Genomic DNA, 10956 nt, shown 5'->3' on the forward strand with positions numbered 1-10956 from the left:
CTCAGTTCTCGCGAGGCATGCTGGGAGTTGGAGTTTCCGCTACGGGGTGGGAACAACCGTCTGATTGGCTGAAATGTGAGCGGCGGGCAGCGATCAGACCAATAGTCCTGCGAGGTGTGTTGAGCGGCAAGGCGTTCGGCCAATGAGAAACGGATGGGCGGCCTGGCGGGTGAATGCGCGGCGGTTTGGAAGGCGCGGGAGCGTTGGCGGCTGTGATCGAGGCGGCGCTGAGGTGAGGGGGAGTGGGGCTGGGGGGGGTGCGGGCTCTGTGGTGTCTATGGGGGTTTGGAGCCCTCTTGGGGGGCTTCTCCTTTCTTATCGTCCCCCCCCCTTTGGGTATGGACGGCTTTGGTTAGGACTCGAAGCAGAAATCTCCTCTGTGTCGTTTGTTTACGCTCAATTAAAACATTGCGGCCTTTACCCTGGATTCAACCCCCCTCCCTCCCCCCCCCCCCTCGGCTTCTCTTCCTTCATTCACCGATAGCTTTTAATTACAATGGATCTCACCTGACTCCGAATGCCTTCCTGCAGGTGGCAACATGGCTGCTGTGAGCTCACAGAAGAGGAGCCAGAGCCCCACTGAGACGTATGTTAATTGCTTATAAATCTTCCTTCTTTACGTAGAACCGCAGCCTGGTTGGGTTGGAAGGGACCTTACAGACCCCAGTCCTTGCTGCCATAGGCTGGGTGCCCCCCAGCTCTGGCCTTGGGTACCCACAGCCCTGGGTAGCAGTGCCAGGGCCTCACCTCCATCTGAATAAAGGATTTCCCCTTTATATCTAATCTGAATTAGTTTAAGCTCATCTCCCCTTTGTCCTGTTGCTAACAGGCTCTGCAAAACATCGGTCTGCCTCCTGCTTGTGAGCTCCATTCAGCTTCAGTGAGGTCTCCCCCCATTGACTTCTCTTGTCCAAGCTGAACAGGCCCAACTCCATCAACCTGTCTTTATAGGACAGGCTCTCCAACCCTTAGATCATCTTCATGGCCCACCTCTGATTTTGCATCCTTACAGTGCAGGCCTGGGCACAGTTCCATCTGGGACCTCACAAGGGCAGAATAGAGGAGGACAGTCATCTCCCTTTCCCTGCTGGCACCCCTCTGTTGATGCAGTTCAAGCCTTCCAGGCTGCAGGAGCACGCTGCTGATTCATGTCCAGCTTTTCATCCATCAGGACCATCAAGTCCTTCTATTCAGGATTGCTCCCATTGAGTTCTCTGTCTTTAGATGAAACATGAAGGTATAGGTGGATGGCAGCTGGACGTGAGTCAGCACTGTGCCCTAGCAGCTCACAAAGCCAACTGTATCCTGGGCTGCACCAAAAGCAGCGTGGCCAGCAGGGTCAGGGAGAGGATCCTGCCCCTCTGTTCTGCTGTGTGACCTCAGCTGGAGTGCTGCATCCAGATGTGGAGTGCTCAGTGCAGGAGAGATGTGGAGCTGTTGGATTGAGCCCCGAGGAGGGCCACAAAACCAATGGAAACCCAAAGAAAATGATTGCTTAGGAACCTAAGAAAGAAAACTCTGATGTTGCCATTTATTTGTGATAGAGTTTTAGTCTTTTCCAGGTTATGAAAGTCTGCAAATGATCATAGAAGCTCGGGCTGTCCTGAGCTGGCTGGCAGTGCTGGACCTGCTGCGCCCCAGGGGCACTTTTAGTCCCCAGGAGTTTTTTACTTACATATATCCTATATCTTATCCCACAAATGCAGTCTGCACGAAGCTGAGCTTTCTATCTTGGAGAACAGGCTGTTCCTTTCCCTTTGTAACTTTGTCACAGCAAAAGAGGTTTTTCTCATGCTCCTTTTGTCCTTCACCCACAAAAATATGTCAGGGGAGGGGGGGGAAACCAAGGGTGAAGTTTTACTTCTGAACTGGGCAGACGAATTCCTGAGATAGTGAGGTTTTTTTTCCTCAGTAAATATTTACAGCAAGCAAATATGTTACTGCTGAATGTGTCCTTTGTGTATGTGGATCCCCTTTAGGCCCTGACAGGCTCTGAAATACATCAGTGTGAGAGTTCAGTGCGTGCCTTTTGGAACCTGGTGTGAAACGCGGTGGGATTTTTGCTTCCCCTTACTCAAAGCAGAAAGGAAAGTGGCTGTTGATGTGTGCTCTAACAAGGGTAATTGGTTTGCTGTTGGAAAACAGCAAGGCAGCCTTGGGTCTGTTTTTGTTAAAGGGCATATGCTGGTGCAGGCTGTTAGGCTGACTGGACCTGGAGCCTTCCTTAAGTATAACTGAAAAGCTGTCAATAGTGTATGTGACGTTTTTGCCTTGTTGTTTTCATAGGGCTTTTGAGACTCCTGTGAAAAGAAGGGTGCTGGGTTTTGCTGAGAGCCTCAAGAACTCAAGAACTCGCTGGTTCTCTTCTCAGATCAAATGGTCACCTGGCTCCAGCGACGAGGAAAGTGGAGCTGTCACTGTGAAGCCATCACCAATGAGGAGGTTGGATGTGTCCCCACTGCAGGCTGCCAGCATCCCCACTGCTACACGCAGGGAGTTATCCTCCCACTTATCCCCTAAGCCCGCTGCTTCGTACCAGCCCGCCGTGCCTGTGCTGTCCTTTTATAGCAAGGAGAAGCGATACCTCACTATTATAGAGAGGAAACAGCTGAGTGAGAATGGAGCTTTTGGGGAGAGAGGCAGTTGTGTGAGTCCCTTGGCTGCCAGCAGGACTGAGAAGGTTAATGTGAATGTCAACAGCAACACGAGTTCAAAGCCAGCCAGGTCTGTGGCTGCTTCCAAGCACGGCAAAACTGCCCCCAAAGCCCTTAAGAAGGTCAAAGCAGACGTACCCCCTAAAAAACCCAGCGTGGAGAAAGAGAATACTCCTTGTTTAATTAAGAAGAAAATGGATTCGCCCTTCAGAGTCCTCAGCATGACGGTGAAGCCAGCTCTGAGGCTTCAGTCAGGAGCAGCATTCTTTTCTGCTGGCAAGAAGTCGCACTCTAAGAAACCACCCTTAGACCTCAAGCCTGTCCAGAATCCCTCCAGGTCTCATTCAGCTGATGCCAACAAAAGCCTCGATGCAGGTGGTGCACCGAGAAGTACCAGTGTGCCTCCGAAGAGAGAAAACAACAACAGCGAGAACTTCCCGAGCTGTGGAAATCAAGAGGGAAATACTGCACACGAAGGGAAGGTGTCTCTGCAGCAAAGTGCAGGCAGCCCTGATGTTGCCTCTCAGCCTTCTGAGGCTGCAGAGCGCAGCCATGCAGGGAGCACGGTGAGTAGAGGTGTCAGCAGGGCCTGACTTGTGTTCAGGTGACATGCACTGAGTTTGCTGGGTCTCGCCTATGCTCTGGTTACTCGGCCCAGATGTTTATTTAGGTTTTACATAAGAGAACCTCTGTGGATTTGTTGGTGTGTGAAGGAAGGCACAAAACAGTGGTAAAAAGCCCAGTTTGTTTTCATCCCTGTGTGCTGCAGGGAAATGCTCTGAATAGGATGGCTGAGAAGAAAGCTGCCTGTGCAGTGTTTGCGCTGACAGCAATCTGCATTATCATCATAGAGTAGCTTGGGTTGAAAAGGACCACAATGACCATCTGGTTCCAACTCCCTGCTATGCGCAGGGTCACCAACCAGCAGCCCAGGCTGCCCAGAGCCACATCCAGCCCGGCCTTGAATGCCTGCATTGATCCGGTTTCACATTGTGCAGTCTGGTGTCCCTGAGGAGATGGAAAATAACACGACCGTGTTATGAAAAGGGCAGAGTTGGAGGCAACCATCAGTTTGGCAGCCTTTGGTTTTAATAGAAAATGCTTGCAGGAGGCTTCCAGAAGCTGTTAAGAGACATATAGATGGAAGCAGAAAGCAAAGCTGAGTGCCAGACATGCTAAGCTGATGATCCAAACAAGAGAATGAAACGCAAAACAAATGCAGCGATGAGCGAATCAACTGGATAGAAGGACATCAGTTAATGCACTTCAGGAAGGGAGCCTGAACTGTGTGTGGTTCTATAACTGCTATCTGAGAGCTGGGGAGTATTTTACCTTAAAAGATTGTCTTCATTTACAGGATGATGGTGAGATTAGTTCTTCCACAACCTGCGAGTCAGACGATTGCATTCCTTCCAGCCAATCTCCACGCGAAGACACTAAGAAGGGTGAGTTCAATTCTATCTGTCTTGGTCTTCTCATGCAGCTGGTTTGCACAGTACATGGGAAATGCTTTTGGGGGAGATGCTTCTGGTTTGAAGGAGATGGGGTAACTCCAGTGTTTAATAGGTAGCTGCTGCCCAGAGGGTTGCTACCTCTCACTTCTTTTGCTCCTGCTTGTTGTTAAGTGCAGCAGTTTCCCTTCTATCCTTACTTCAGACTTTGTTTCCAACCCTTTCCAATGCAAGAATGCTCTTTAATTTCAACTCTTGCATGTGCCTGTCTGCTAGCTAAATATCCACAAGGTTATATGCATGAAGTTTGTGCCTGATGATGACCTAGGAAACTCCCCTCTGTGCTTCTTTTGCCAGCGAATTACTGCCAATAGTCAGTTGAAGGTGATTTAACTGAGCTTCCTTTTTCTAAAGTGTGCAAGTTGGGGTGTCCTTTAAGTCTTAATGATGTTAATTACCTGCTCACAAGTGATTCGTTTCTAGATTGTCACCTGGATTTCGTATTTCCTCCCTTGTTAGCAGGCACTGCTGAGTCTTCCTCTTGCTCTTATTGAATGCTTTCTTGGCCCTCTGAGACCTCACATTTCTAACAACAGCCTTACTGTCATCTATGCTATATTATCCTAAAACCTGCATATTGCGTGCTGTAACCTGATGTTAAGGCTTCCCAACTTCTTCTGTTTCCATGTATCAACGTGTTCTGCGACTAAATATGTCTCTGAGCCACTGTAATGTCACTTATCTTTTGCAGCATCTTCGAATGCCCTTGTCTACCCCATATTCAGTGGGCCCCATACTAGCAAGAAGAGGTACGTTCATCTTTGCTGTCTATCAGGAGTGTTGTATTGACGGAATAAGCGTTGAAATATGCATATCATCAGTCTCAAAGTCCAACCTTCTATCTTGGTGCAGTGCAGTAATGCTTGTTGGCTCAGGGAAGCACCTGTTTCAGAGCTGAACCTCTTGTTAGCTGCTTCGCTCAGGTGCTTGTGGTTGATCAGCTCTGATGCAGCAGCGCTCAAACTTCTGCCCTTTTGATCCAGGTGCAAAAGACGAGGCAGAAGTTCAAACAGAAATGGGTGAGAATTAACAGGAGCTTCTGCTTCTCTTCTCCTTCCCCCCCCCCCAACACTTGAAATCATTTCAGATTGAGCCAAAACAAACCTTCCACAACTTGTCGAGCTACGGTAGTCCTTTGCCACAGAAGAGTGTTGAAAGCAAGATCTGATTGCAGTATTTGCTTTCCTTCCTCATGTGGCTTTTCACATACCTTCCGTGGTGCAAGTGGAACCCCTGGAATATGTGCAAAGCCTGGTGTTTGTGATTAATTGCTCATCAGCTTTGGATCTGCTGTTGTCTCTCGGGGAGCTGATGTACACAAGCTTTTCCTATGTGAAGTTTTTTGCTTTGGAAATTCTCCTTAGTACCCGAATCTATCAATTAGTTTGGTGTATCTCTGAGTTCCACGTTAAGGTTCATTGCACGACTCTAAGAGTTTCCCACTCTGAGATTGCTTATGAAATGCCATGCTATGGAAGTCTGAAGGAAAACTGTGCAGTTAATAACAAGTCGCAGTGGGTCTCAGCTAAAGCTTCCCCATCTAAATTGAAACCCATAGGTAACTGGAGATCAATCTTTTGTTCTCCTTGAGAGGGAAGCGTTGCTGATGCTGATGTGTGATTGGTAGTCAGCTTTCCTCACTGCACAGGAATACCTGAAGCTGTGTAAGGTAATCTCAGATGACGATGGCACTCCTGCTGAGATGGCAGAATAGGACCCTCGTCCTTGCTTTGTGTCACAGGGTGCCCAAATCAAGCTTGGGTCAGCTGTCCTGAGCTGCACACACTGAGCCCTCACACCAGGGCTCACAGAGTTGTGCATTGAGACATGAGTTCCCTCTGCCAGCTGCACTTACAATCACAGGCATTCAGGGCTGCATCCCTTCTGCTCATCTCCCCCAGTCCTGCTGGGGATGTTATAAACCCCCCAAGCTCCACACGGCAGCTTTATGCTCTCCACTCTCATCTTTGGCATGGAGTTTCCTAGTCCTATATGTGATTCAGCACACAGAGGCTTTCCATGCCTTGTTCTGGAGTGCTGAGTTCACCATCCACTCTTCTTTCACATCTGCAGTAAGGAGGGCTTCTCTCTACAAGCGTGTTTTTGAAAGCATGATTACAGCCCTAAGTTTATGTATTAAACTTAATAGGAGTATATCAAAAAGTCTCTTTAGGGCAGGTTTTGTTCCTTTGGATCCCAGACTTGGGGGTGAGGTTTCCAGCTAGAAGCGCTGAGTCTGTGTGGGACTTCCTAGCTCCAAGTAAGCCCATGGTTTGAGGCTGGAGAACTGGGTTTGGGTATGTATTTCTTCACCTCCAGTTCCCATGCTTCGTAGATCTGGCCCTGTCTCCTCTGTTGTATCCCTTTGGCTGTTCAAGAGACTGCTGAGTTCCAGCTAGTGGCAGTGTCCCAGTATCCTGGAGATAGGATGGCTGTGGAAGTGAGGGGGTGCTTAATCATGAGCTTGATAACTGTGCAGCTCCTGTTTTGCCTTGAGCCCTCCTCACTCTCCAAGAAGCAGCTGTCATCGCAGTTGTCAACAAGCTTTGCTGTATCTCAGTTTTGGGGTGTTGTGTTAATAAAAGTCACAACCCTGCCCTGGGTGTCTGATGTGTGAATCTAACCTTTGTGTGAATGACCAGCTGACGTCTTTCTGAAATGATTTTTAGGGCGTTGGATGAACTGAGTTCTCCATTTGGCTCCAGTCCGCCTGCAAAATTGCCTCACGGTGTGCAGAAGAGCAAGAAAGCAAGAGAGCTCTGCAAGCAATCCAACGATCAGATGATCATTGTAAGGATGCTGGGTCCGTGGGGTGGCTCGTGACACAGTGACAAGGACATAAGACATGTCTTGAGGTTAAGCAATAAGCAGATTTCCTTACGTATAAGCCTCAAACAAACCACACTGTGTCTACTATAACAGCAAATGGCAGCCGAGGCAGCATGGAAATGTATAACCCAGCACTGTGAAGTATTCTACAAATAAGCTCCTCATATAAACAAATGAAACCAAAACGTTTTAATCTTCCATTACTGTTGCTATAACCAATTCTTAACCTCGTTCCTTTAAACTAAACATGGTTTTTGATCTTCTGATCACGTGTCATTTATGCTTAACCATCTCTGCTTCTCACTAGGATGCCGGACAGAAGCATTTTGGTACTGTCGCCTGCAAATCATGTGGCATGATATACACAGCTGCCAGCCCTGAGGATGAAGCCCAGCACATCCAGTACCACGAGAGATTCCTCGAGTGCCTCAGATATGTGGTAAGGCCACGGCTGCATTCACATCTCTGAAGGACACGGGAGAATCCCAGAGTGTTGGAAGGGAGCTTAAAGATTATTTAGTTCCAGCTCCTGCTATGAGCTGGTTGCCCCCCTCACTAATCCAGGCTGCCCAGAGCCCACCCATGGTCTTGTGTGTATCCAGGGATGGGGCACCCACAGCTCTTTGAGCAGCTGTGCCTCACTGCCCTCTGAGCAAAGAGGAAACAGCCCATCTCATCCAGGTATTAAGTTGAGACAGCTGCAGGCAAATGTTTTGTCAGCCAGATGGGAGGTTAAAGTGTAAGCAGCGTGCAGTGCCAGCAACTGTGTTCATCAGTTTGATGAATGTGATTTGACTTTATTCCTGAAAGCTGAGGTGGTTCAAATTACAGCTTCATCTGCCAGAATCTTCACTGAATCACTTCCTCTCTTGCTAAACCACTGACTTGTTTTTTTTCTATTCCCCTCTCTCACTGTGGCAGTGTTGGAAGAAAGAACGAGTTGTGGCAGAGTTCTGGGATGGGAAAATCGTATTGATTCTTCCAGATGACCCGAAATATGCAGTCAAGAAGGTACATGTTTGTTTATTTTGGGGTTTGTGTTGTAGATGAGCTTTTTTTTTTTCATGGCTCAGATCCCTGAATGCCTCAGTTCACACAGTCATACATTGCTTGGAATGCAGAAGGCCTACAGGAGAACAGAGCAAGGGTCAGAGTATCACATAATGGCTGCTTTGGAAGGGACCTTGTGGCCCCACAGCCCCACATCCTTCCATGGGCTGGGTGCCCCCACCAGCTCAGGCTGCGCAGGCCCCATCTGTGGCCTCTGACATCTACAGGGATTATTTGGAGGAAGTGAGTTCCATAGAATCACAGAATGGCCTGGGTTGAAAAGGACCACAATGACCATCTGGTTCCAACCCCCTGCTGTGTGCAGGGTCACCAACCAGCAGCCCAGGCTGCCCAGAACCACATCCAGCCTGGCCTTGAATGCCTGCAGGGATGGGGCATCCACAGCCTCCTTTTGTTTCAGGCAGAAGACGTGCGAGAGATCGTAGATAACGAACTGGGCTTCAAGCAAGTTGCCTTGAGTTGTCCAGCCAAGACTAAAACCTACTTGTTTGTGTCCAACGAGAAGATGATTGTTGGGTGCCTGGTGGCTGAATCAATCAAACAGGTGCGTGTTAATTGTGTGAGGAGAAGGGGGAACTACAGGCTGGTAGCTGGGGGCTCTTGGTGTATATTGGGAATCATAACCTTTGGCACGATGGGAAAGGGTAAAATTAAAGGAAAGCTTGTGCTTGTATCAGCCTGTTGCTAACAGGAGTTGGGTTTGCATGGCTGGTGTTTAGAATGGCCTGGGTTGAAAAGGACCACAATGATCATCTAATTTCAACCCCCTGCTATGTGCAGGGTTGCCAACCACCAGATCAGGCTGCAGGAGGTAAAGCTGGTATTACTTGATGTCTCTGTGTCCCAAAAGAGAACAGCTCAATGCTTCTCTTTGTCTCTGCAGGCCTTCAGGGTGCTGTCTGAGCCCAGCACTACACAGAGCCCTGGGCAGGATGCCCTGCAGCAACACCGGGCATGGCGTTGCTCCACAGAGCCTGAGCCTGCAGTGTGTGGTGTCAGCAGGATCTGGGTGTTCGGCCCCACACGCAGGAGGGGCATCGCACGGCGCTTGGTGGATGTGGTCAGGTATGGAACTGCAGCAGGGTGGGAGCTGGGAGAGGGAGGAAGGGATTGAAGCAAAGGGGTGGTCATGAGTATCGTTGTCCTGTGGCTGGTTTGGCCCTAAGGAGGTTGATAAGAGGCCTCGTGGCAGCCTGTAGCTTCTGCCAATGATAGGATCCAAAGGAACAGCGTGGAGCTGCATCAGTGGAGTGTCAAGTGGTGGACAGGTATTTATATACAGTACTTAAACAATGTGTATCTGAAATCTGACTCGAAGGTGAGCCAAACTCTTATGGCTGAGTATAACTGGAACACACAGCTACAAGGACTGCAATTTCCAAGGGAAACTCTGCTTGTTAGGAAAGAGTATTTTTAATGTTATTGTTGTACTGGATAAATTGGGCCCAAACACCAAGTGTTTTCCAGGCAGGAAATTGTGAACTTTTCAAGTGTGTTTGGCTGAAGCAAAACATGGAGGAGGATTTGAGGATAAAAAAAATCAAGTAAAAGAAAATAAACCAACCAAGCATCCCCTCAGTCTGTTCATAGGGAACGCCTCTAGCTCCACGAGCCTGTAGTAATATGTAGCCATTAATATACATATACTCACAGTGTATGTAATATATACGTGCACAGAAAGTATATTTATATGTATATATTTGCCTTGTATGTATATGCCTGTATTTATATGTATATATAAAGCTATTCCATTATGGTTTGAGTTCAGTATTCTGAAAGTCAATCGGTTCCCACTCCCTCTGTGGGTGGTGTTGCCCTGAAGCCAGAGCTTCATAACGAGGGGGGTCTCACACCCCCTTTTGGTTCTGTATCAGCTACCTATAGAGAGGGGCTGGGGTGACAGTCCCGTGGGTCACACTGTGGTTCTGACAGCTCTCTTCTACCCCAGGAGCACATTCATGTATGGCAGCTACCTGAGCACCGAGGACATCGCCTTCTCTGACCCCACACCGGATGGCAAACAGTTTGCAGCCGAGTACTGCCAAACACCCACCTTCCTCGTCTACAACTTTGTTTATGGCAACTGACCGGATTACCACGAGTTGTGAGTAGTTCCAATCGCTTCCAATGACTGTGTTGCTTTACAAGTAACGCTTTTCATGTTAAGGCCTGGTGAACTCTGGCTTCCTGCTGAGCGCTCGCTCTTCTTCCTACGCTTGTTGGGGAGGCATCACCTTGTGTATGGTGGTGGCGGATGCTGTGAATGCAAGGAAGCCTGCTTGGATTGCAGATAGAAAGAAAACTAAATCTTTAAGTTTTATGTCAAATAACTTAATTTCTTGAAGAGTTTGAATTCATTAATATAAAGCTAATTGTTTCCTTCCACCCCCCTCCCTGGTGTGCGGGTGTTTTGAGCTCTCCATGCACTTGCTGTGGAAAGCATCATTCCTGATGTGCACTGTTGTGAGAAAGCTGCTTGGAAATGGCTGCTGAATGTAAAGGGCTGGGGCAGAGGTGGGAAGCTGTCCCTAAACTTGTGTTGATGTGTTACAATGAGAACACGGGGCAGGATTTCCCTCAGCCTCCCAGTGCCCAAGGTCTGGAACCTTTGCAGTGTTGTGCTGCTGTGATTTGCTTGGTCAATAAAAGTGTTCAAAATGCAGCTGGTTTGAGCTCATTTCTGTGCACAGAAGGGCACGGAAACATTTCCAAAGCTCTCTTCATTACAGTTCAGAGGAAGAAATAGCAGTAGCTTCGAGCTGCATATGCTGCTCCTAAACATGCAGTGTTTCTCCTTACCTGCCTCTCCTAACCCTCTTTATGTGAGCCTGTAGCCTGTTTATGGCCTTACTGTTAGCTGAGGGTGCTGCCTACCACCACCCCAAGGTCAC

The 10956-nt window shown here is 48.5% G+C and overlaps 1 protein-coding gene across 1 annotated transcript; it reads left to right on the forward strand.

Annotated features, from left to right (window-relative positions):
• Positions 1-142: 142 nt before the first annotated feature.
• ESCO2 (establishment of sister chromatid cohesion N-acetyltransferase 2) lies at positions 143-10726 on the forward strand. The gene is given in 12 exon segments (XM_072332074.1): positions 143-181; positions 183-235; positions 527-586; positions 2287-3220; positions 4012-4099; positions 4857-4914; positions 6835-6955; positions 7302-7433; positions 7916-8005; positions 8466-8609; positions 8949-9130; positions 10014-10726. Coding segments are annotated over 12 exon segments (2040 nt in total). The 3' UTR covers positions 10153-10726.
• Positions 10727-10956: the final 230 nt, after the last annotated feature.

This window comes from Excalfactoria chinensis, chromosome 3 (assembly GCF_039878825.1).
Source record: "Excalfactoria chinensis isolate bCotChi1 chromosome 3, bCotChi1.hap2, whole genome shotgun sequence".
Taxonomy (NCBI): Eukaryota; Metazoa; Chordata; class Aves; order Galliformes; family Phasianidae; genus Excalfactoria; species Excalfactoria chinensis.